The sequence below is a fragment of the Rhinoderma darwinii genome, chromosome 4 (genome assembly GCF_050947455.1).
Source record: "Rhinoderma darwinii isolate aRhiDar2 chromosome 4, aRhiDar2.hap1, whole genome shotgun sequence".
In the NCBI taxonomy this organism is placed as follows: Eukaryota; Metazoa; Chordata; class Amphibia; order Anura; family Rhinodermatidae; genus Rhinoderma; species Rhinoderma darwinii.
The window spans coordinates 344,084,343-344,110,949 of record NC_134690.1 but is presented as its reverse complement, the minus strand read 5'-3'; the positions used below and the strand labels follow the sequence as shown (position 1 = coordinate 344,110,949).

Below are 26,607 nucleotides of genomic sequence, written 5' to 3'. Positions count from 1 at the left end.
TAGCGGTTACAAGCAGATCGCCAGCCCTGACAGGCAATCGGGACTGGCGACTGCTGTTATGGCAACAGGAGACACAATGGTCTCCTGCTCTGCCATTACGGAAGCCGATTTAGGCCCCGCCGGGAGGCGAAGCCTAAACGGCTTGCTGTCAGTGAATGACTGACAGATCTAATACATTGCACTACATAGGTAGTGCAATGTATTAGAAAAAAAAAAATCTGACCGTTGGACCTTCAAGTCCCCTAGTGGGACTTGAGAAAAAGTGTAAAAAAAGTATAAAAAAGTGTAAAAAAAAGTGCAAAAAATAAAAGTTTGAAAACAATAAAAGTTTCAAGTAATCAAATAACACACAATCCCCCTTTTACTCTTATCAAGTCCTTTATTATTGAAAAATAATAATAAACCATATGTATTTGGTATCGCCACGACCGTAACAACCGGAGGTATCAAAATATTATATTATTTATTGCACGCGGTGAACAGCGTAAAAAAAACCCGTAAAAAACGTTACCAGAGTTTCTGTTTTTTAGTCACTTTGCCCTACAAATATTACAATAAAAAGTGATCAAAAAGTCGCACGTATCCAAAAATGGTACCTATAAAAACTATAGCTCGTCCCGCAAAAAACAAGCCCTCATACAACTCCGTCGACAAAAAAATTAAAACGTTATGGTTCTCACAACTTGGCGACAGAAAAAATACATTCTTTTTACAAAAGTAATTTTATTGTGCAAAAAGTTGTAAAACATAAAAAAGTTCTATAAATGAGGTATCGCCGGAATCGTACTGACCCGCAGAATAAAGGTAACATGTAGTTTATAATGCGTGGTGAACTCTGTATAAAAAAAAAACAAAAAAAGCTGTGCCAGAATTGCGTTTTTTGGTTTACCTGGCATCCCAAAAAATAGGATAAAAGGTGATCAAAAAGTCACATGTACCCCAAAATGGTACCAATAATAACTACAGCTCGTCCCGCAACAAACCAGCCCTCATACCGCTACGTCTATGAAAAATAAAATTAGTTATGGCTCCAATAAGTCAGGAAATAAAAAAATATGCAGTTGTGCCCGAGGAGAACATTTCTTCTGTTTCAAGAGGCGATTTATCAAGGACCTAAAATTAGGGAACCAGGAAGGGAGGGCCCAATCATATCCGATGGAAGCGACGGTGCCCGTATTATACCAGGATAATACTTTCCCAGCAAAATTCCCCAAACTACAAAGGCGCGGAGTGTGGACCAAAAGGGGGATAAGAAATGACACCATTTATCAGTGCGACACCGGCCTGTGCAGAAAGGATTGCTTCACAGCGTAACACACATCTATGGATTATTTTTATTTTTTTATACCACCTGACTATGCCCCTTATATACTCCGCCCCGCTTACATGTACCCCCACATTATAAAACACCAGCAATACTCAAACAAATATAGTACCAAGCAAAATCCGCTCTCCAAAAGCCAAATGGTGCTCCCTCGGCCCTGAACCCTACAGCGTGCCCAAACAGCAGTTTCCTTCAACATATATGGCACCGTCATACCCGTGAGAACCCTTTTAACAATTTTTGTGGTGTGTGTCTCCAGCGTCATAAGCTGGGCATGACATATTTGCCACTGAATGGCATATCTAGGGAAAAATATAAATTTTTAATTTGCACCATCCGCAGCGCATTCATTTATGGAAAAGACCTGTGGGGTGAAAATGCTCACTACACCCCTTAATAAATGCCTTGAGGGGTGCAGTTCCATAATGGGGTCACTTATCAGGGGTTTCTTTTTATTATTTCACATCTGAGCCTCTGCAGTTGTGAACCAATACTTTGTAAATCGCCAAATTAGGCCTCCACTCCGCATGGTACTCTTCACTTCTGAGCCCTGTCATATGTCCAGACAAAAGATTAGGGCCACATGTAGGGTGTTTCTAAAACCGGGAAACACCGCATAATAATTAGAGAGCTGTCTTGTTATGGTGGCACAAGCCGGGCACCACATATTGGCATATCTATGGAAAAAAATCCCATTTTCACTCTGCAACATTGAGCGCACACTAATTTCTACAAAACACCTGCAGGGTTAAAATGCTTACTACACCCCTTGGTAAATGCATTGAGGGGTGTAGTTTACAAAATGGGGTCACTTCTGGGGGGTTTCCACTGTTTTGGGCCCACAGGTGCCCAGAAACCAATCCAGCAACATCTGCACTCCAAATGGCGGTCCTTCCCTTCTGAGCCCTGCCGTTTGCCCAAACAGCAGTTTATGACCACATATGGGGTATTGCCGTACTCGGGAGAAATAGCTTTACAAATGTTGGGTTCTTTTTTTCCTTTATTTGTTGAGAAAATGAAAAAAATTTGCGCTAAAGCTACGTCTTATTGAAGAAAAAGGACTGTTTTTATTTTCACTGCCTAATTCTAATAAATTCTATGAAACATCTGTGGGGTCAAAATGCTCACTACACCCCTAGATGCATTCTTCAAGAGGTGTAGTTTCCTAAATGGAGTCCCTTTTTGGGCGTTTTCATTGTTTTGTCCCCTCAGGGGCTTTGCAAATGTGACCTGGCCTCCGCAAATCATTCCTGCTAAATGTGATCTCAAAAAGTCAAATAGTGCTCTTTCCCTTCTAAGCCCTGCCGTGTGTCCAAACAGCCGTTTATTACCACATGTGGGGTATTGTTTTACTCGGGAGAAATTGCTTTACAAATTTTGTGGTGCTTTTTCTCCTTTAGTCCTTCTGGAAATGAGAAAAAATTAGCTAAACCTACATTTTCTTTGAAAAAATGTAGATTATTATTTTCAGGGCCTACTTCCAATAATTTCTGCAAAAAAACTGTGGTGTCAAATCGCTCACTATACCCCTAGATAATTTCCTCAATGGGTGTTGTTTCCAAAATGGGGTCACTTGTGGGGGGTTTCCACTGTTTTGTCCCCTCAGGGGCTTTGTAAATGTAACATGGCCTCCGCAAACCATTCCTGCTAAATTTGAGTTCCAAAAGCCAAATGGCGCTCTTTCCCTTCTCAGCCTCGCCGTGTGTCCAAACAGCCGTTTATTACCACATGTGGGGTACTGTTTTACTCGGGAGAAATTTCTTTACAAATTTTATGGTGATTTTTCTCCTTTAGTCATTGTGGAAATGAAAAAAAATTAGCTAAACCTACATTTTATTTGAAAAAATGTAGATTTTCATTTTCACAGCCTACTTGCAAAAATTTCTGCAAAAAACCTGTGGGGTCAAAATGCTCACTATACCCCTAGATAATTTCCTCAAGGGGTATAGTTTCCAAAATGGGGTCACTTGTTTGGGGTTTTCACTGTTTTGTCCCCTCAGGGGCTTTGTAAATGTGACATGGCCTCCGCAAACCATTCCTGCTAAATGTGAACTCCAAAAGCCAAATGGCGCTCTTTCCCTTCTCAGCCACGCCGTGTCTCCAAACAACCGTTTATTACCACATGTGAGGTATTGTTTTACTCGGGAGAAATTGCTTTACAAATTTTGCGGTGCTTTTTCTCCTTTAGTCCTTGTGGAAATGAGAAAAAAAATCGCTAAACCTACATTTTCTTTGAAGAAATGTTGATTTTAATTTTCACGGCCTACTTCCAATAATTTCTGTAAAAAACCTGTGCGGTGAAAATGCTCACTACACCCCTAGATAATTTCCTTGAGGTGTCTAGTTTCCCAGATGGGGTCACTTTTGGGGGATTTTGACTGTTTTGGCACCGCAAGAGCCCTTCAAACCTGACATGGTGCCTAAAATATATTCTAACAAAAATAAGGCCCCAAAATCCACTAGGTGCTCCTTTGCTTCTGAGGCCGGTGTTTCAGTCCAGTAGCACGCTACGGCCACATGTGGGATATTTCCTAAAACTGCAAAAACTGGGCAACAAATATTGAGTTGCATTTCTCTGGTAAAACCTTCTGTGTTATAAAAAAAATTGTATTAAAAATGTATTTCTGCAGAAAAATATGAAATTTGTAAATTTCACCTCTACTTTGCTTTAATTCCTGTGAAATGTTTAAAGGGTTAAGACATTTTCTAAATGCTGTTTTGAATACTTTGAGGGGTGAAGTTTTTAAAATGGGGTGACTTTTTTGGGGTTTCTAATATATAAGGCCCTCAAAACCACTTCACAACTGAACTGGCCCCTGTAAAAATAGCCTTTTGAAATTTTCTTGAAAATGTGAGAAATTGCTGCTAAAGTTCTAAGCCTTGTGAGGTCATAGAAAAATAAAAGGATGTTCAAAAAACGATGCCAATCTAAAGTAGACATATGGGGGATGTTAATTAGCAACAATTTTGTGTATTATAACTGCCTGTCTTACAAGCAGATACATTTAAATTGAGAAAAATGCTAATTTTTGCAATTTTTCGCTAAATTTTGGTGTTTTTCACAATTAAATACTGAACATATCGAGCAAATTTTGCCAGTAACATAAAGTCCAATGTGTCACGAGAAAACAATCTCAGAATCGCTTGGATAGGTGAAAGCATTCCGGAGTTATTACCACATAAAGTGACACATGTCAGATTTGAAAAATGAGGCTCTGTCAGGAAGGTCAAAAGTGGCTAAAGAGGGAAGGGGTTAACATCCATTAATGTTGTGGCTTCAAATACTGCATTAAAAAAACTGCACCAAAACCGTACTGTGTGAATAACGCCTAAAAGTAGCCTTTAGTGGTTGCTACAAACTTCTTTTATTAATGTAGGAAAACATACAATCAGAAAAAGTGAAATAGGTTAGTGAAAAATTGAAAAATATCACAAACAGATATATTTTCATTTATTGAGTCATTTATCATTTTATATATATATTTATTTTTTTAATTGGAATTTCAATTTTTTGCTAAAGAGACAACTTCTTGACCATTAGGGAAACACATTAATATAAATATATATTTATTTAAATTTCTTACATTTTTTATTTAATTTTTTTCTTTATCAACTACCCCTTTAGAGCTAGCCGAAACGGCAAACCTGTCACCTAATTTGTCCCTTGCAGGTCTGCATGGCTGCGATGTGACCATCTGATGGGGGAGATAGCAGGTTTGGAGGCCAAACTTAATTCCCCTAGGCCCCAATGCAAAATCGGCACAGAACCCCCCCCCCTCCCCCCCAGCATCATGTGCCTTTATAATACTGGTATCCATCTATTTGGTAGAGGTGCACAGGGCCTAAATGTATAGGCAATCTCTGCCCTGCCCCTATAGTTTTCCCCGTGTAGGATGCATTAAAGCTTCTGTACAGAGCAAACCAAAATAATTACAGGTTGTCCCATTCCTACGGAAACATTGCAAACTATGCTGTGGTCCAATGCCTGAAAAGTTGGCAATCTTATTGAGAATAAACAAGCACCTAATTTCACAATGCATGTATGTATGTTCTTTCTGCACTAAAGGAAAAAAAACAAAACCTCTACAGAGACCCATACATCGGCATTACCTGCAGCTCCCTTTAATTCCTCAAAAACATCTGACCTTTACATCAAAATATCATTAGAATAGCAATGTGTAGAGGGTCCTTATCAAACAGAATTGGTTTTACTATAAGCATTAATAAAATCTGGGAAAGATTTTGTTTGCACATTGATTTTGTTTGGTTGGTACAATTAGGCCCCATGCACACGAAGGTGCTTTTGCGGCCGCAATTCCCCCGAAAATCCACAGGAGAATTGTGACCCCATTCATTCCTATGGGGCCATGCACACGACCGTGGTTTCCACGGTCCGTGCATGGCCCAGGAGCCCGGACCGCAGAAAGAACGGGCAAGTCTTATTACGGCCGTGTTCTGCGGTCCAGGCTCATAGAAAATAATGGCCGTGGCCATGTGCAGGGCCCGCAATTTGCGGACGGCATGCGGGCGACACTCTGCCCCCGGCCGACCCGAAAATCACGGCCGTGCACATGACTACGGTCGTGTGCATGAGGCCTAACTCATAGCTTTTACATAAAGTAATTGGAGAAATGCTGTAGGAGCTTCGGTAATGTCAGTTCCACCAGTCACATTTTCTGGTTCTATCCAGCCAAAAGAATATAACGGCACCGATATCTAAATAATGGTGGAGGGTAGAAAAAAAATGTAAAGTGCCCCAGGGTTTGTGCAGCCCTGCCCATTACATGATGCACTCAGCAGCACATGTATGGGCAGGTGAAAGGTTCTCTTTAGGGTATGTGCACACACACTAATTACGTCCGTAATTGACGGACGTATTTCAGCCGCAAGTCCCGGACCGAACACAGTGCAGGGAGCCGGGCTCCTAGCATCATAGTTATGTACGACGCTAGGAGTCCCTGCCTCTCTGCAGGACAACTGTCCAGTACTGTAATCATGTTTTCAGTACGGGACAGTAGTTCCACGGAGAGGCAGGGACTCCTAGCATCGTACATAAGTATGATGCTAGGAGCCCGGCTCCCTGCACTGTGTTCGGTCCACTACTTGCGGCCGAAATACGTCCGTCAATTACGGACGTAATTAGTGTGTGTGCACATACCCTTAAGGACGCGGCCTATTTTGGCCTTCAGGACGCTGTGATTTTGTTGTTTTTTCATGGTCACATTACAAGAGCCAAAGCTTTTTTATTTGTCTGTCGACATAGCCACATGGAGGACTTGTTTTTTGTGGGACCAGTATATTTCACGGACACCATATTGGGGTGCATATAATGTATCGAATAACTTTTTTTTATGTAAGGCGGGGTGTAGGAAAAAAAGCAACAACTCATTTCCACCATTTGTTCGAGGTTTTGTTTTTACGGTGTTCACCGTGCAGTATAAATGACATATTAAAGAGTGTCTGTCACCAGTAGTCCCCCCCCTCCCCAACCGCTTACACCGCTAGTCAGGTATAGAGTAAAGAAGTGGCCACATATACTTTATAGAAAAAATTATTGAGACACCAACACATTACACCTACAGGAGCTATCATGACATCCCATTCTAAATACATAGTCATTAATATGGAGTTAGTCCCCACTTTGCAGCTAAAACAGCTTTCACTCTTCTTGGAAGCCTTTCTACAAGATTTGGAGTGTGTCTGTTTTTTGCCCATTCGTCCAGAAGAGCATTTGTGAGGTCAGACACTGATGTTGGACGAGAGGGCCTGGCTCCCAATCTCCGTTCTACTTCATCCAAAAGGTGTTTGATAGGGTTGAGATCAGGGCTCTGTACAGGCCAGTTAGGTTGTTCTACACCAAATCCACCCAACCCTGCCTTTATGGACCTTGCATTGTGCACTGGGGTACAGTCATGCTGGAACAGCCTTCCCCAAACTACTATCACAAAGTTGGAAGCATAATGTCCAAAATGTCTTGGTATGGGTGAAGCATTAAGATTTCCATTCACTCGAACTAAGGCTATATTCAGATGAACGTATAAATAGTCCGTCACACGGCTGCATCAATTTGTACGGGGCTGTTTTAACGGACCATGTGAAGGGCCGTGAAAAAAATAAGACATGTCCGTTTTCAAGGCTCCCTCTATAGACTCAAGTCTATGAGGGATCCGTGAAAACGGGTTTAGAATGGGTGCGAATCAGACATGAAAATCTGCCTTTTTTCATGGTATTTAGCACATGTTCGTCTGAATACAGCCTTAGGTGTCTAGGCAAACCCCTGAAAATCATCCCCCATAGCATTATCCCTCCTCCACCAAACTTTACATTTGACACAATGCAGTCAGGCAGGTGACATTATCCTGGCATTCGCCAAAACCAGACTCATCCATCAGACTGCCAGATAGAGAAGTGTGATTTGAATATATTTCCACTGCTCCAGAGTTCAGTGGTGGCATGCTTTACACCACTACCACGTTTGGCGATGTATGCAGCTGCTCAGCCATGAAAACCTATGCTATGATGCAGTTTTTGTGCTGATGTTAATACCAGAGGAGGTTTGGAAATTTGGAGTTATTGAGTCAGCAGCGTTGGGAACTTCTATGCACTATGCATCTCTCCAATTGGTGACCCCGCTCTGCAACTTTACGTGATTTGCCACTTCATGGCAGAGTTTCTGTGGTTCTTAAACACTTCCACTTAGCAATAATAGAGCTCACAGTTGATCGTGAAATATCTATGAGGGAAGATATTTCATAAACTGACAGTACCATGCTGGAATTCAGTGAGCTCTTCAGAACAAGCCATTCTTTCACAAATGACTGGCTAGGTGATTCATTTTATGTACCTGTGGCAATGGGACTGAATGAAACACCTGAATCCAATGATTACGGCCCCATGCACACGAACGTAAAAACGCCCGTAATCACGGGCCGTAATTACGGGCCCATAGACTTCTATTGGCCACGGTTACCTCCCCGTATGCTTACAGGAAGGTGCCCGTGCTGTTGAAAAATATAGAACATGTCCTATTTCAGGCCGTAAGTACGGTACGGGCAGGCCCATAGAAGTCTATGGGGCTCCCGTAATTAAGGGTGACTACGTGTGTGCACCCGTAATTACGGGAGCGTTGCTAGGCGACGTCAGCGTATAGTCACTGTCCAGGGTGCTGAAAGAGTTAAACGATCGTCAGTAACTCTTTCAGCACCAGGGGCAGTGGCTACCAATCACAATATAGATAAAGCTGGAAAAAAAAAAAAAGACGTTCATACTTATCCGGAACTCCCTGCTTCTTCCTCCAGTCCGGCCTCCTGGGATGACGTTACAGCCCATGTGACTGCTGCAGCCAATCACAGGCCAATCACTGGCTGCAGTGGTCACATGGACTGCCGCGTCATCCAGGGAGGTCGGACTGGATGTCAAGAGAGGGACGCGTCACCAAGACAACGGCCGGGTAAGTATGAATTTCTTTTACTTTTATTACGGAAAGGGCTGCCCCTTCTCTCTATCCTGCACTGATAGAGAGAAGGGTTGCCGATTACTGCAGTGTAATTTTGCAGCGAAAACGTGCCCGTAAATACGGGTGGAATACGGGTGACACCGGACCCGTATTTACGGGTACGGGTCCGTAAATACTGATGCAATACGGGTCAAATACGTGTGACCAAGGACCCGTATTTACGGGGGGACAAAAATACGTTCGTGTGCATGAGGCCTAAGAGGTGTGTTCCAATACTTGTGTCTATATAGTGTATATGTATAGGTTTACTCATCAATTAAAGGAGATTTTTAATGCTGAAAATTTGTGTAGTCAGGGATGTTACTACTAAACAGGAGTCATTTTTAAGTAATGAGATCACATTGTCCAAACACTCATGGCACAATCTTTTGGAAATATTAAAATAGTAAAGTTATCTTTACAAAACAAAACTAACTTTGAAAGTCAGCCAAGAATCTTACCATTCCGCCAGTACATTCCCGGCAGTCTTGTAGACACGACAGGTTCTCCCATGTGCTGTAAGCTTTTAGACCCGCTACAAGTGCTTGCAAAGGACGATTATTTACCAGGTCTCTATTATGGTAAACATCTTCGTCCAACATTTCCCCAGCATATCTACAGAACAGAAATAGAAGATTAATGGTAGTTTTGCATCTAAATCAGATATTATGTTTAAAGCGGAAGTTCTGTTTTATATGACTCACATAACACGTGATCAACGATTGAAGACAATTGTTCAAACCAAGAATAAGGGTTGGGATATCCCTTGAAATGGAGTAAAAGAAGTAGAACGGTGGTGAGAAAAGCTTCCACTACTACTTAAAAATACACTTCCTTTCCAAGTTTGATAAAACAAAGCCTTGTTAGATCTTCCATGAAACAGTGGGTGGTGATGAATAAAAACATACCTATGTTTCTCATGTAAGCAGGGGATTTCTTAACCTGTGGCTCCTACCACTTTAAAATGAAAAAAGAAACAGAACTATTTTCTATTAGTCCTCACGATAGACGCCAATAAGATCTAACTTTTAAAGAGCAATTCCCCATTAAATAAAATACTTGAGTTGACTTAATATGGGTAACAGATGATGGTTTAACAATCACACAAGCGGTCGTGGCTTCCATTTTTGAAGTGTCTTAATATACTTTTGATCCATTTCTGAGTTATCTTGGCTTTTTACATGGGTAACAGATGCTGGTTGTCCACTACTAAAGGCAACTCGAAGGGGTTGTCACACAGGATTTCACTTTTGTCACAATCTGTGAATTTTAGTTCACAATTTCATGTTACTCTCATGAAGATGATTTGCCTTTAAGCAAACACTGGAGTCAAAGCACTATTTCTATTTTTGCAGATGACACCAAGCTATGTAATATAGTTCAGTCTATGGAAGATGTTCATGAATTGCAGGCAGATTTAAACAAACTAAGTGTTTGGGCGTCCACTTGGCAGATGAAGTTTAATGTAGATAAATGTAAAGTTATGCATCTGGGTACCAACAACCTGCATGCATCATATGTCCTAGGGGGAGCTACACTGGCGGATTCACTTGTTGAGAAGGATCTGGGTGTACTTGTAAATCATAAACTCAATAACAGCATGCAGTGTCAATCAGCTGCTTCAAAGGCCAGCAGGATATTGTCGTGTATTAAAAGAGGCATGGACTCGCGGGACAGGGATGTAATATTGCCACTTTACAAAGCATTAGTGAAGCCTCATCTAGAATATGCAGTCCAGTTCTGGGCTCCAGTTCATAGAAAGGATGCCCTGGAGTTGGAAAAAATACAAAGAAGAGCAACGAAGCTAATTAGGGGCATGGAGAGTTTAAGTTATGAGGAAAGATTGAAAGAATTAAACCTATTTAGCCTTGAAAAAAGACGACTAAGGGGGGAGATGATTAACTTATATAAATATATTAATGGCACATACAAAAAATATGGTGAAATCCTGTTCCTTGTAAAACCCCCTCAAAAAACAAGGGGGCACTCCCTCCGTCTGGAGAAAAAAAGGTTCAAGCTGCAGAGGCGACAAGCCTTCTTTACTGTGAGAACTGTGAATCTATGGAATAGCCTACCGCAGGAGCTGGTCACAGCAGGGACAGTAGATGGCTTTAAAAAAGGGTTAGATAATTTCCTAGAACAAAAAAATATTAGCTCCTATGTGTAGAAATTTTTCCTTCCCTTTTCCCGTCCCTTGGTTGAACTTGATGGACATGTGTCTTTTTTCAGCCGTACTAACTATGTAAATAGTTTGTTGAAATCAGACACTAAATCAAATAACGGAATTACATTATTAGCAATTTCCTAATAAATGTCTATAAACCAAATTGCTTTATTTAAAAGCAGGACAGTCATGGGAAAATAAAAAAAATAGGGAAGTTTAGCCAATGTAAATAGGAAGCCCTCAAATCATAAAGGACACTGCTTATAGGACTATAAAAAATCTTTAGGTTTACAGTTTACAGAAGTTAACTTATAGGAAACAAAGAATATATACGAAATGTTAATAGAATAGTAAAGAGTAGATGGCTAAAGGAACCATAACGGCTTATTTTTGTTTTGTTTTTTAACACATTTATACAACAGACATAAATAACACATAAAACTAAAAAGGTTTCACACAGACATATAATTTCTGCCTAATTGGTGGTAAGTATACCATACAAAGCTAAATTTATTCCAATGCTTGTACATGAGCATTAATCCTGCTAGCCATAGGCAATGCAAATTAATCTGTCAGATGACAATTATAGAGAGAATTGTCCACAGCGGAAAAACAAAAAACACAAGAAAAAGTATAAACAGAACTACTAAATGAAGGAAAGCATGTGATGAGTAGGTATCCTAAATATAGGGTCAATATTTTATATATTTTCTTTATATGTGTTATGGTTTCTTAGATACTCTAACCTTCAGGTCTTCTCTTAGATACCATGTAGAGTATCTAAAGGATGGCGTCTTTCTTTGGTTGTATGTGGTGTTTTGGAATATAGTGTTTGCATTTTGTACTGAGGTATTTCATTCATTTTTCTTTACGTCTCTCAGCTTCCAGTAGAACTGTGTGAATATTCTCAGTGGTTGGGTAACCTATTTTGTCAACGGTGTATGTTTCAGCAACCAATTTTGTGATAAACATCTTTCAATAGCAACTTTTTGTTATTGAAAGGTTTGTGGATTCTTGAGTTTCCCCACTTATTTGAGAAGAATTTAAATTTTAGAGACAGCACTGCCAGTTGCACCGAGTGCAGCTTTATGACAGCATGGGATGCTTTAGTTGCTGGGCATGCCCAAATATCACAGTAAATATTGCATATAGCTTGGTTGTAAAATTTGAGGAATTAAGAGCTCTTTCTCATTTTATACAGAATATGGCCAAATGCATAACCTAGAGTTTGTCGTACAATCCTTAGAATAGGCAATTGATTTTTGACCGGTGGGGGTCCGATCCTTAAGACCCCCACTGATCAGAGGCATGAAAAAGGTGTGGCTCTCCAGCCAGAAGGGCCACTACATTGTTTACACAGGAACAGTGGCTTATTGATCAGCGGGGGTACTGGGGTTGGAGGCTCACTGATCAATTGTAGGACTATCCGAAGGATAGATTTATATATATGTTCAGATAGCACCAGATACAGGGGGGGGGGGGTGGCATTAAAAACAAAATAAAAAATTACCTTGATCTCAAATTGGTGTGCCAGATACTCTTTTTATACTTATCCTAAGGATAGGTCATCAATGTTTAAGTTCCAGAAAAACACTTTAGTTGCAGTAGTGTAATTGTGACATGTATTTAAAACATTATTTCACTCTGAGGTGCATTGAACATTATGGATGATCAAGCAAGTGTATAATAATCTACATACAAATCGTAGGTTTTGCATAAAGCTGTGCATGCCAAAATACAATCTTTAAGATTATATATAACTTGGTTGCATTTGAGGCATGCTGTAAGTCTGTCTGGGTACGGTAAGCGATCGCTTTACTACCATAAGGTGGTCTGGCCCACAAAGTGCCAGAGGATCCTGTAGTGGGTTAAGGCTCTGGCACAATAATGGACTCTAAAAGGTTCAGCAGAAGCCAATCCCAAATGTTGCTGACTTTGGAGTCAATAACTGGTTTTCCACTAGTGTATTTATTATAGGTTGATATATACAACATATTAGACTTTATTGAAGATATAAAATATTACAGAAACACCTAAATAAGCTGGCACCATGGGCAAAAACATGGCAGATGAAATTTAACGATGGTAAATGTAAAGTAATTCACCTATGAAGCAATAATTGGATTAGAAATACATGATTCAAATGTAATATTACCCCTGTATAATCTCTTGTAAGGCCACATCTTGAATATGTAATTCAGTTTTGGGCTCCACTATGTAAAAAGGACATAGAAGAACTGGAGAGAGTTTAAAGGGGGGCAACTAGATTATTAAATAGGATGGGAGGTGTCGTTTACAATGAAAGGCTAGAAAAATTGGGCTTGTTCAGCTTGGAAAAAATACATCTTAGAGGTGATCTTATTAACATGTATAAATATATGTGTGTTCAATACAAAGAACTAGCACATGATCTATTCTTTCCAAGGACTTTACAAAGGACCAGGGGACATTCATTGTGTGTGGAAGACATTTCAGACATCAATATAGGAAAGGGTTCTTTACAGTTAGAGTAGTCATACTATGGAATGCCCTTCCCCAAGAGGTAGTAATGGCAGATACTATGTCAGCATTTAAAAAAAGGCTAGATAAATATTTACTGACAAATGGCATGGAGTGTTATAATTAATCTAGCAATAAATGTGGTTTAATTTATTGATAAAGGTTGAACTTTATGTACCTATGTATAGTCAACCTATGTAACTATGTAATGTAGCTTTTATATACAGGGAGGAGAATAATTTTCCCTGGTGGGTCCAAGGAACCCCAGTAATTTCCCTGTGCAGTTTACTACAATCTATTCTACCCTGTTATTTTAGTAGGAGGCGAGGCTGACTATTCCACCAGTGTATTATCAACAAGATGACAAAAAAAATGTATGTCACCCTGATCACTGCTTTATCTTACATATCTCCTGTTTACACATCGTTCACACGAAACTGCCATGCCCTATTCCTGCTTTCTGTGCCCTTTATTCCCCACTGATTTCAGTATGGAAAAATAAAAAAGGCAGGTTTTCCATTAGAGCCTCTCTATGTACATTTCCTAGAAAAGAAGAAGCAACCACCAATCACGGAAATACCCTGGCTTATGTTGTGCAGTAGTGGTATGGCTTTGTGCCACTACGGCTATGTCTGATCGTACCATTACTTTTATAAGCAGTATACTTTAACTTTAGTGCTTCTTTAATAAATAGAAACTTTGCAATACCTGCTGGTAAATGTTATGGCCAATGCTGTGGCTAGATGTGGCATGAGACGCAGATGCTGTGTTTGATGATCAATTATCTTAACTTCTTCTTTGTCTTTAGGGCCAAACTGTCTTCGGCTTAAAAACAAAAAAAAAAAGAATAGTAATTAAACTCCCTAGTTCAACATGCAATACAATACCACCATTATGTTGTATGACAAACTGACATTTGTTATATATGTTCTTTTATTTGGTTATACAATCTTAATAAACCAATGCAAATTAAGAAAGGAGACAGTTACAGAAGCAACATGAAAAGGGCGGTGAGAACAAACATTACAATCCACATTTTGTATCTTCGAACATAAAATTAGCAAATTCAGAACCAGGTAGCTAGCAGTGACATAGCTGCTGGGATTGAGCAATGCCCCAATACAACCCACACGCAATGCCAGAATGCTTCACAAGCACTAATAGGCACTAGCATTTTCAACAGTTTTGCCATAAAGCAGAACCATGTAATATGCCAAATAATAGGGGTTGTGAGCCAATTACCACCAGATGCTATTTTAACCATGATTAAGGGCTAGATTATAACATACCATAGCAAAGCCCTAAATTGTGGAAACAGTCCCTGCATAAAAGACAAGGGAAATCATTTTTTTGCTGTTCAGAACAACAGCACACAACACAACACACACACAATAGGGCCTTCATATTCTTGAGTCCAGCACGTCTCGGATGTAGGAAACATAAAAAGCATATACACAGTAAATACAGTTTGGAAGTAGATATAATCTGGTACATATTCGAGCGGTGTTCCAACTTCCAGTATGAATTGTTCAGTCTGAATGAGCACACTAAGGCTATGTTCACACGTCACGGATTTACCCGTTGGATATGGACCCTTGGGACAATGTATCCATATGGCTTGAATGAATCAGTTTCGCTCCGTTTCTATAACCATTGACTCCTTGCGGGTCTAGGTTTTTTATCCATTTCATTGCATTGTATCTCTTATATTGCGGACTACCCTTTCCTTTCCCTGTTATAGGATTTTTACATATATAGCCCTAACATCGACTGAGTGGATGCATCAGGAAGGGTGTGGGAAGACACTATGTGTTTGTCTTTTCCCTTAATTCCCTTTTTTTCCATACAGTGTACGTGTAATATATAGACTTATATTATATTGCATCAGTGATTTTGTTTGCCCCGTTTCTGTCCAGTCCTTCCCTTCTCCTCCCTTTCCCTTTGTCCCTCCCCTCCACTCTCACATATTTTCAGTTATTTTTACGTCATATATTTTTATATACACATTTTTGTCACTGTCATTTATGCATTTTTATAATTGGGTTGTTCACATTGACCAATGAATGCATATTTGAGCTCTATGCAGTTTTTAGGTGTACGCATATCGTGCACATAGGTTACTTATTTGTTACACGCCCATACTTCGTACACTTGCATTTCCTTTTTCTGTGTCCTATTGCACAACATCATCATTTCTGCACTTGTGATTTCTGTTCCTTGTCTCTTATTGCACTTCATTTTTCATTTCACATTTGTAATCACACATCAGTCCCCTCTATTTATTATTTTTCAATTTTGGACCGTCTTCATTTATTTTTCTCAACTTACACACACTTCTTTATCACACACAACTTTCATCACCACCCTTTCCTTGCCGTTACAGGGCCTTCTATATATTATGACTTATTATCTCTTTATCCCACCACCTATCCACATACCCAATGGTCGTTACACAGCATGGCAATGTGCAATATATGCCCCTCTCAGTTGTTTGGTTTTGTCCATTAATTGCATTTATACGTGGTCTTATATTGTTATTTTTGCATGGCTCTCGGCATGAGTTACTCTGTCCTGGGTCCGACTTACCGGATCACAATAGAGGGATGGTGCGCCGACCGGGGGGGGGGGGGGAAGTGGCCTACGCATCTTTCGTCCGCTGTCTTCTGTTTGTGGGAGGCGCTGTCAGACATCCTCCCCGATGACCTGGTTCTGGAAGTGGGGTGGCGGCCATCTTTGTACCCCCTGCTTGATGCAGTTTTTCTCCCTCCGTTGTTGACCGGTGATTTTTGACCCAGAACACATGGGTTTGGGACTATATAGGAGAGTGCCCCACCAGGATGATGCCACCCCCAGACGAAGGAATCTGCCGAAACGAGAGTCGGGTGTTGGCGTCCTCCCTGTGTGAGACCATGAATTTGGGTATGTATGTCACCTTCAACAGGTGTCTGTGTTACATGCTTTAGGTCTGTTGTTACAGTCGAGGGGCTGCATAGGCCCTATGCTTGTCTTGACTCATATGTAGTCTTGTAGTTTATGGCTATATGCTATGCTACCTGCATTTTTCAGCACTTTATATTTGACTGTCACTGTTACAGATATTAATAATTCTGCTATAAACCTCATGCAGCTTGGCTGTCCCTTCTGGACTCCAATTTACACATGCGCCTGTATTTAGACATTTATGTATGATCATGCTCGCTATACATGTTTTTTGGTCTTGCACAGGTCGACGCCTTCTTTTCATTGTGTGACTCATATTTTTTATTCTGTTGTGTCTATCTTTAAGTCAAATTTTATATATTTTTATACTCAATACGTTTGTGTCAGAGTTGATCATCTTTCTGTCTGTAGGTCTCTCCAGTTGCTTTTGATCAATGCACCAAGTCATGCTTGGTTATTCATTGTGGATTTCACATATTGGTATAGATGATTAATAGATTCGTATAATCACTTTGATGTAACACACTGTATCACCATTTCTTGAGTAAAATCTTTCTCAGCCCTCCTTGGGTACAGTTTGTTATATATTTACACATCAAGGATTTAACAGATTATTCGAAAATCTGTGTCAGAAATTCGCAGCAGACACAGATTTTTTTTCCCGAGAAATGGCTAGCAGATTCACACATGCACTAGCCACTTTGTGATACAATGGAGATAATCTGCTGCTTTTCAGCACAGAATCGGTGGCAATAATGTACATTCTGCAAATATTGAAATCCATTGTGTGTACAGCGACGTTTCGACCCTAGTGTGGGCCTTTCAAGATGGGCTTGAAAAAGAGAGATCAGCAAGAACAAAACAAGATGTGCTTGAAAAAGACCGATACTAGCATCGAAACACTGCTGTGATGGTGAAATAAACTTCTTGTGCCTTTTTGATACCTTCAATACACGTGTGCTGCAGTTTTCCTTCTCTTGATGTCTGTTTGGAGTTGTTAGGCTACGACGCTCATACTGCGTGCACCGGATGCATGAAGCACTGGTAGAATTACCCCCCATGAAATTGGGACTGTGATGTGCTGCTGGTCTCTCTTTCCTGTATAAAATACCCTATTCACATGCATTGCTGGCGCAAGTGAGCGAATTATTTTTGGATTTAGGTTACCGCCTAAATCCAGACACAATTTTGAATGTGCAAACATATCCTTAAACTTTATAAAAGTGTAGTATTTTAGTTATCTTCTGATGTGTTATGGAGACATATCTGTAGAAAAATAGGTTCCCTGGAGCATTTTTCCAAGATAAAAACCCCTACATTGTGCCCACATTTCTAAAACTTTTCTCCTGTTCAATGCCATGGCCCATGTCCTGCTGCTTTTTAGTGTTCACATGGCAGTATAGTGACCTCATACCCAAGGAGACGTCCCGCTACAAGACTGCAGCCACTAATCACAGCCATCCCGTCATGACATTCAAGATGCACAGTAAATAAGGGGTGGGCAGGGAAATAGCACTAGAGGTATTTGTATAAGATTCATACGTTAATAATGTGAGCACAAATCCCTGAGGTCCACATCATTCTTGTGATTGTAGGGGGTCTATGGACCCCATAAATGTCATCACCTGACTTGATTCAAGAACATCAGAAGATAACTAAAAGTTTAGGTGCCCTTTAGGGTGGCAATAGACTATACTATTTTAATACGGGAACATGTTTTGATCATATCGCACATGCTCAGGTATTTCGCCAAGTCCCATGAAACAAGGTTCTAATTGTATCAAGTATCAGTAAGTCTATATTTTGCTTTGCCCAGTGTTGGACATTTCCATTCAAATTAGGATACCGCCTGCGATTCTTGATCAGATCAGCAAACATTTACATCAACAGTATGGCCAACATTACTTATGATGCTTTTGCAATGGACACATTTGTGATAGGGAAACGGATGCCGGACACAAAGTTATGATGTCAAGCAAATCTTGAGCTACTCTGCTTGACAAGTAACTTTATCCAAACTTAAAGAGGCTCTGTCACCAGATTTTGCAACCCCTATCTGCTATTGCAGCAGATAGGCGCTGCAATGTAGATTACAGTAACGTTTTTATTTTTAAAAACGAGCATTTTTGGCCAAGTTATGACCATTTTTGTATTTATGCAAATGAGGCTTGCAAAAGTACAACTGGGCGTGTTGAAAAGTAAAAGTACAACTGGGCGTGTATTATGTGCGTACATCGGGGCGTTTTTACTACTTTTACTAGCTGGGCGTTCTGACGAGAAGTATCATCCACTTCTCTTCAGAACGCCCAGCTTCTGGCAGTGCAGACACAGCCGTGTTCTCGAGAGATCACGCTGTGACGTCACTCACAGGTCCTGCATCGTGTCAGACGAGCGAGGACACATCGGCACCAGAGGCTACAGTTGATTCTGCAGCAGCATCAGCGTTTGCAGGTAAGTAGTAAAAACGCCCCGATGTACGCACATAATACACGCCCAGTTGTACTTTTACTTTTCAACACGCCCAGTTGTACTTTTGCAAGCCTCATTTGCATAAATACAAAAATGGTCATAACTTGGCCAAAAATGCTCGTTTTTTAAAAATAAAAACGTTACTGTAATCTACATTGCAGCGCCGATCTGCTGCAATAGCAGATAGGGGTTGCAAAATCTGGTGACAGAGCCTCTTTAAGTGAGTAAACAGTAAGGACAAAGACCACATTTATTAGGGCTAATGCATGTGGCCGTATTGTAGGTCTCTGTGTCAGTGTATTTAGTCCCAAAAAGGGATCGAATATTATAAAAAAAAGGTCTCGCCCACGGACCCACATTACAGGCATGTGCATAAGCCATTAGGCAAGCTGAAAACAACCAAACTCAATATATATATTGAATACAGCAACTCGGATGTTAAACTACTAAGTATTGTAGTTTTCTGTCAAAACAATTACACCTTTATGTGCTTACAAATCGAGAGGAATAATTGTAAGCTGAGATTAGAAGACCCGAGGCTATATTTACCAGGCAATCCTACCGGATACGGTCTAGACTGGAGTTTTACCCATCTTCATAATTTATCTTTATTTTCTTAATAATCTTGGCATTAGTATGCCATTACTGTAGACAAGGTTTTCAAGTGCTGACTTGACACAGATAGTTGAATAATATGTACAGTAGACAAGGCGTTTAGAGAAGGAGCAAGGAGAGGGTCTTACCATTTGTTAGGGAATTGTAGAATTCTCACAATCGCTCTATTTATTGCCAGTAGTGAGAACTGATGATATTCAAATTTCCCAGTTACTGGGCTAGCCCATCAGCATTAAACAGTTTTATGACAGCCTGTAGTCTGAACTGTCACACTAAAACCACAGGGTACCATAAAAGGCAGCCTGTAGACTGCTCATTGAATACCTTGAGGATGACATTTTACCACACCTGCTGCTAGAGGGTGAACTTCCAATGATATTAGTGAGTTCAAACATTTGCAATTTCTTAACTATATTTAAAGGAACAGTGTCATCACAAATTATTTTTTTATATGTTAAAGATGTTAGTGCTTTATTAAAAACGTTTATATTTATTTGTGTGTTTGTGTTTTACTTTTTCTTATTTTTACACTTTTTCTTCCCTATGGGGGCTGCCATTTTTTGTTCCATTTCTGTATGTGTCGATTAACGACACATACAGACATGGAATACGGCAGCCACAGTCCCATAGGGACTGCGAACGGCTCCCGTCCCATTCACTTGTGTGTACGGCGTCTGTGTGGGAACTGCGCATGCGCCGCTCCCACACAGTCCAATTTGAAATTGGCGCCGTCCGGCGCCATTTTCCTGTGGACCGGAAGTCGCGGCCGGACAGTAATATTACTACTTCCGGTCGCGGCTTCCGGACTTGTGCACTTGGACCAGCGGCAGCAGACGGAGCGGACGGGCCGGAGGGAGCCGCGGCGGCAGGAGCAGGTAAGAGATTTCAATGTATGTTCGTGTTTGTGTGTGTTTACTACTGTATGTAAACCTACTACACTGTGTGTTAGCTCCAAAAATGGCGACACACAGTGTAGGAGGTTACACCGTTCAAACCCCTCGTTTATCCCGGCACTAGCCAGGATAAAGGAGGGGGGGGATGCTGAGAGCTCACTAGGGCGAGGGCTTTTTACCCAATTTTGCAATGCTGCAATTTTGGGAATAGCTCCATCTAGTGACCAGAAATGGGAAATACTATAAATTAGAATTAATTTATAATATTTCCTGACTCGTGAAAAAAATAAAAAAAATGTGAACAATGTTTAATCACCTACACACTAAATGTTTAATTAAAAAAAAACAAACATGTTTTTCTGGCAACACATTGCCTTTAAGTGTTGGGATTTTTTTGTTTTTAAAGGATTTTAGCTGCATATCACACTACAAATCCAAACAGTACAAGATATCTCCATTAGGGAAATTACATCAGAAGGTGATTGGTGGAGTTTCCTCGAAATTTACAGATTTCCCCCTCCCACGATCCCCAGGCCTCTTCCTGCTCCATCTGTGGGAGGTCCCTCTGCCTACGTACAGACGCTCGGTAGTTCGCCATTTGGTGAACGCGGCTAGGGCATGTGTTCCTGCACTGTGGAGACAATCCTGTCCCCCGTCAGTGGGCATGTGGTTCGGCAAGATTCAGGAGATCATGAGAATGGAGGACCTCACGGCATCAATGAAAGGGTCCCATGCAGTGTCCTTCTGCCGTGTGATCTGTGCCCAGCTATCATCTGTCGCAGTACCTGGTCGCCATCACCCTGCTGTGTCCCTAGATTGCCCACTGCCCGAGTTCCCTGTTAGGTAGCAATGCCACGTCTCATTTAGTTTTCCCCATGGTAGATAGGGTACGCTTACTCTTTGAATACAGCAGGGTCACTGGTCGCCGGTCTGTTCTCATTCCGCACTTGAGAGTAGCTCTATTTATTTATTGTTAAAAAAGGGTTTTTTTTAAAGTAAAAAAAATAAAAAAGTTTCAACATTTTTTTGTTAGTTAGTAGCTGAACTAAATTATGGCCAAAAGAGTCTTCACCACCGAGGAAGCATATGAAATGCTGTGTTCCGATACGGACAGCGCAAGTGAAGGTGAAGCACAGTTCGTGCTTTCTTCATCTTCATCCAGTGACTGCACCCCCCCCCCCCCCACCGTCGGAGCACAAGAGCCGTAAATCCTGCTCTGCCTCGACTGACATGGGAAGCTGCGGACAATTATACCCCCCAGGTGCCTGAATTTACAGCCTCCCCAGGCATTCAAATTGACACTACGGGTTTCAGCCCCATTGATTATTTTAAAGTTTTGTTTTCAGACGCCCTTTTAGATTTAATGGTCAAGACGACCAACATATATGCGGAACAATTTATCTCCCAGAGCCCCGACTGTTTTTATGGGAGAGGCCAAAATTGGACCCCCACAAACGCAGTGGAATTGCGGAAGTTTTGGGGCTTATGTTTAAGTTTTGGTCTCATAAAAAAAGCCCAGTATTAGAGAATATTGGTCCCCTGATATTTTATATGACACCCCCCTTTACCACACAGTAATGACAAGGATGCGATTCTAAGCCATCATAAAGATCCTGCATTACAATGACAATAGTCATTGCCCACCCCCACAGGACCCAAATTTTGTTAGGCTGTATAAAATAAGACCATTGATTGGCCACTACTCCCAAAGTTTTTCCCAAGTTTATACCCCCCAACAAAATATTTCGGAGGATGAGTCATTGGTAAGCATCAAGGGTAGACTGCACTTCAGGCAGTATCAACCCAATAAAAGAGCCCATTACGGCATAAAACTGTACAAACTCTGAAAGTGCCACCGGTTACACCTACTCTTTTAGGGTTTATGAGGGGAAAGACTCCCATATAGATCCCCAGAATGCCCCGCCTTCCTAGGAATTAGTGAAAAGATCTTATGGGATCTTATCCATCCTTTACTTGGAAAGGATATCATTTATATCTGGACAAGTTTTATAACATTGTCCCATTGCTAAAACTTCTGTCATTCAGATCCACATTGGCGTGCGGAACAATCCGCAAAAATCAGAAGGGCCTCCCCAAAACTTTGCTGGGTCAGATCCTAAAATTAGGAGAGAGCAGAGCTGTCTGCAGCGACGATCTGCTGCTTCTGAAGTATAAGGATAAAAGGGATGTCCTTATACTGACCAGCATTCACGACAGCAGAGGCAGCCTTGTGTACATGTGTACCCTTTTGTGTACAGGAGTAAAACAAATATATGGGTGGCGTTGACCTGTCTGACCAGGTTATAAAACCATACAGCGCCATGCCCGAGACCAAGGTACGGTATAAAAAGCGGTCTGTGCATCTTACACAGATGGCTTTATACAACGCCTTCGTCCTCTACAGATATGCTGGCAGTAGGGATACGTTCCTGCAATTTCAGGAAAAAGTCATCAAGTCCCTGATATTTGCTGACCAGGAAGGGGAGGGCAGTTCATCCGGTTCTTCCGTCAGCAGGAGAATTCCCGGGCAGCATTTCCCCACAGAAATCTCCCTCACTGAAAAAAAACAGAAGCCCCCAAAAAAATGCTGTGTGCGACAAGCGAGGCATTCGTAAGGACACCACATACCATTGTGAGACATGTCCCACAAATCCCGGCCTGTGCATGAAACAATGTTTCAAAATATACCATACCTCCTTTGGATTTTTTATTTATTTATTCTTCATTCACCTTTTCTGTCTCCCATATTGGCCATTACCAATTATTAATTTATTATACCAAGGACCCAAGGGAGTGTCTTTCTCACCTAGGTTGCAAATCTTGGTGAGAGGAATAAATCCAGATGAGATTGGCTGTCTCAGCAAATCTTTTTTTGCTGAGGCCTTTGATTTATTTTTTGGGCTGGATTTTATGCAATGGTGGGTAGGTTGGTAGTGGGACCTGCTATTCCCTCTCCCTCCATTGCGGGTTTTCCATGTTGTCCTCCTTAGCTACTATAATTAAAGTATTTCTTATTATACCCCTAGATGAATACCTAGAGGGTTGTCACTTCACAATTTAAAAATGCTCACTATACCCCTAGATGAATACCTTGAAAGGTGTTACATTACAATCTAAAACTTCTCACTATACCGCTAGATGAATTCTTTGAGGGGTTTAGTTTCCTAAATGGGGTCACTTTTCTGGGTTTCGAATGTTTTGACATCCCAGAGCCTCTGTTTTCATGACACAGGGCAGTAAATGCCATCGTAATAGGCCTAAGATATTGCATGGTGCTCTTTACATTCTGAGCCCTGCCATGTGCTCAAACAGCAGTTTATCTCCACAAATGGGGTATTGCCATAATCAGGAGAAACTGTGTAACAAACTGTGGGTGCTTTTTCTCCTTTAACCCCTTGTGAAAATGATGAATATGGGGCTAAAGCAACATTTTCTTTGAAAAAAAATAATCAAAATTTTATTTTTTTACTGCCCAGTGTATGAAACACCTGTGGGGTCAAAATGCTCACTATACCACTTGAAAAATTCCTTGAGTTTCCCAAATGGAGTCACTTTTGGGGGGTTTCCACTGCACTGATACCTTTACAAATACGACATGGTGCAGAGAAATCAATCCAGCACTCCAAAAGCTAAATTGCGTGCCTTCCTTTAAGAGTCCTGCCGCTTGCCCAAACAGCAGTTTATGACAACATGTTTGGTATTTCCGTACTCTGGAGAAGTTGCTTTACAAATTTTGGGGTGCTTTTCCTCATTTACTTGTTGAAAAAATAAAAAAATCTTGAGGTAAAGCTACATCTTATTGGAAAATAATGTAATATTCATTTTCACTGCCCAATTCGAATGAAATCAATGAAACACCTGTGGGGTCAAAATGCTCACTACACCCCTAGATGAATTCCTCAAGGGATGTAGTTTCCAAAATGGGGTATTTTTGGGGGTGTTTCCTTTGTTTTGGCACCACAAGACCTCGTCTAACCTGACATGGTGCCTGAAATATAATCTAAGAAAAGGAAGGCCCTAAAATCCACTAGGTGCTCCTTTGCTTCTGGGGCCTTTGTTTCAGTCCAGTAGCACACTAGGGCCACATGCGGGATATTTCTAAAAACTGCAGAATCAGGGCAATAAATATTCAGTTGTAGGTCTCTGGTAAAACCTTCAGTATTACAGGAAAACTGGATTAAAATGGAATTTCTGCAAAAAAAGAAATGCAATTTGCTAATTTTCCTTCCACTTTGCTTTAATTCCTGTGAAACGCCTAAAGGGTTAAAAAAAACTTTCCGAATGCTGTTTTGAATACTTTGAGGGGTGCAGTTTTTAAAGTGGGTGATTTGTGGGGGTTTCTAATATATAAGGCCCTCAAAGCCACTTCACAACTGAACTGTTCCCTAAAAAAATGGGCTTTTGAAATTTTCTTGAAAATGTGAGAAATTGCTGCTAAACTTATAAGCCTTGTAACGCCCTAGAACAATAAAAGTATGTTCAAAAAACTAAGCCAATCTAAAGTAGACATATGGGAAATGTTAGCTAGTAACTATTTTGTGTGGCATAACTGTCTTACAAGCAGATACATTTGAATTTAGAAAATATTAATTTTTTTGCAAATTTTCTCTACATTTTGGTGTTTTTCACACAAAAATATTGAATATATCGACCAAATTTTTTCACTAACAAAGTACAATATGTCACGAGAAAACAGTCTCAAAATCGCTTGGATAGGTAAAAGCATTCCCAAGTTATTATCACATATTAACACACTTCAGATTTAAAAAATGAGGCTCTCATTTGGTACAAAAGTGGCTGTATCCTTAAGGAGTTAATGGTAGTTGTATCCCCTAAATAAACATTTCCTTGTTTTTTTACCTTGAACTTTTAAGTAAATTATCAAGTTCACTGAGCGGGGGGACAGGGGTTTCCCGATTCAACTCCTGGAGTAACCAACCTTCTACACTCCTAAAATCCTATTATTTAGACCAGAGTGGAGGCACTGCGCACAAGAGAACTAGAACCGATAAGAAAACACAAAGCCCTGTTTACACAGGCCAGTGATCGGGCAAACGAGCGTTCATATGAACGCTTATTCCCGATCATTGCCCTGTGTAAACAGGGCAGCGACCAGCCGATGAACGAGCAAATGTTCATTTAATAGGCTGATCGTATAGTTTATGCAGCAATAGATCATACATTTCACTGCTCCTATATTGCTTCACATAAGTACGTTTCCTAAAAATGGGCCTACACTTTCAAACAATCCGATGATTAAAATCTAGCCTTAATTTAATAAAAAAACAAAACTATAATTGCATGTAGTGAAAGGAAAAAATCATGGCATGAGTGTCAGCTCACTACATGGGCGAGCGCAACATTGAACCCGATTGGGAATCTGCATATAAAACCATGCAGTGAAAGACGATCAAGTGGATGGACAATATTAAGGAATGTGAAGCTCTTCTGCTCCCAATTTGCAGTACTCTATGCATTTTCTGAAGTGTTCTAATCTATGTTTATTTCCTGGATGAAATGCGAGAATATAATCGTGCAAACCTCTAACAAAAGTCCAACTTATAGTGCAGTACACCGTCAGCTCAAGTGACATCACTTTCATAATGCATTCTTTAATTATTAAATATACCCGTAGTATGTACCATCGCTCTTTACCACAATATACACACACACACTATATATATATATATATATATATATATATATATATATAGACAATATTGTGTTCCATGAAAACTCACACTTATACTTATCAAATGAGTTGCAAAATGACTAGAAAATATAGTCAAGACATTTACAAGGTTAGAAATAATGATTTTTATTTCAAATAATAATTTTCTCCTTCAAACTTTGCTTTCGTCAAAGAATGCTCCATTTGCAGCAATTACAGCATTGCAGACCTTTGGCATTCTAGCTGTTCATTTGCTGAGGTAAATCGGGAGAAATTTCACCCCATGCTTCCAGAAGCCCCTCCCACAAGTTGGATTGGCTTGATGGGCACTTCTTGCGTACCATACGGTCAAGCTGCTCCCACAACAGCTCTATGGGGTTGAGATCTGGTGACTGCACTGGCCACTCCATTACAGATAGAATACCAGCTGCCTGCTTCTTCCCTAAATAGGTCTTGCATAATTTGGAGGTGTGCTTTGGGTCATTGTCCTGTTGTAGGATGAAATTGGCTCCAATCAATCAGTCAAACTTTTGAACG

The 26,607-nt window shown here is 40.5% G+C and overlaps 1 protein-coding gene across 1 annotated transcript in view; it reads right to left on the bottom strand.

Annotated features, from left to right (window-relative positions):
• Nucleotides 1-26,607, bottom strand: part of ACOXL (acyl-CoA oxidase like) — a 424,164-nt gene that overhangs the window by 194,919 nt on the left and 202,638 nt on the right. Inside the window, exons 11-12 of the mRNA XM_075864464.1 lie at nucleotides 14,191-14,307; nucleotides 9,281-9,434 (exon numbers count right to left, since the gene is read on the bottom strand). Of these exons, the coding sequence (XP_075720579.1) occupies nucleotides 9,281-9,434; nucleotides 14,191-14,307 (271 nt within the window). The remainder of the gene's footprint in view (nucleotides 1-9,280; nucleotides 9,435-14,190; nucleotides 14,308-26,607) is intronic.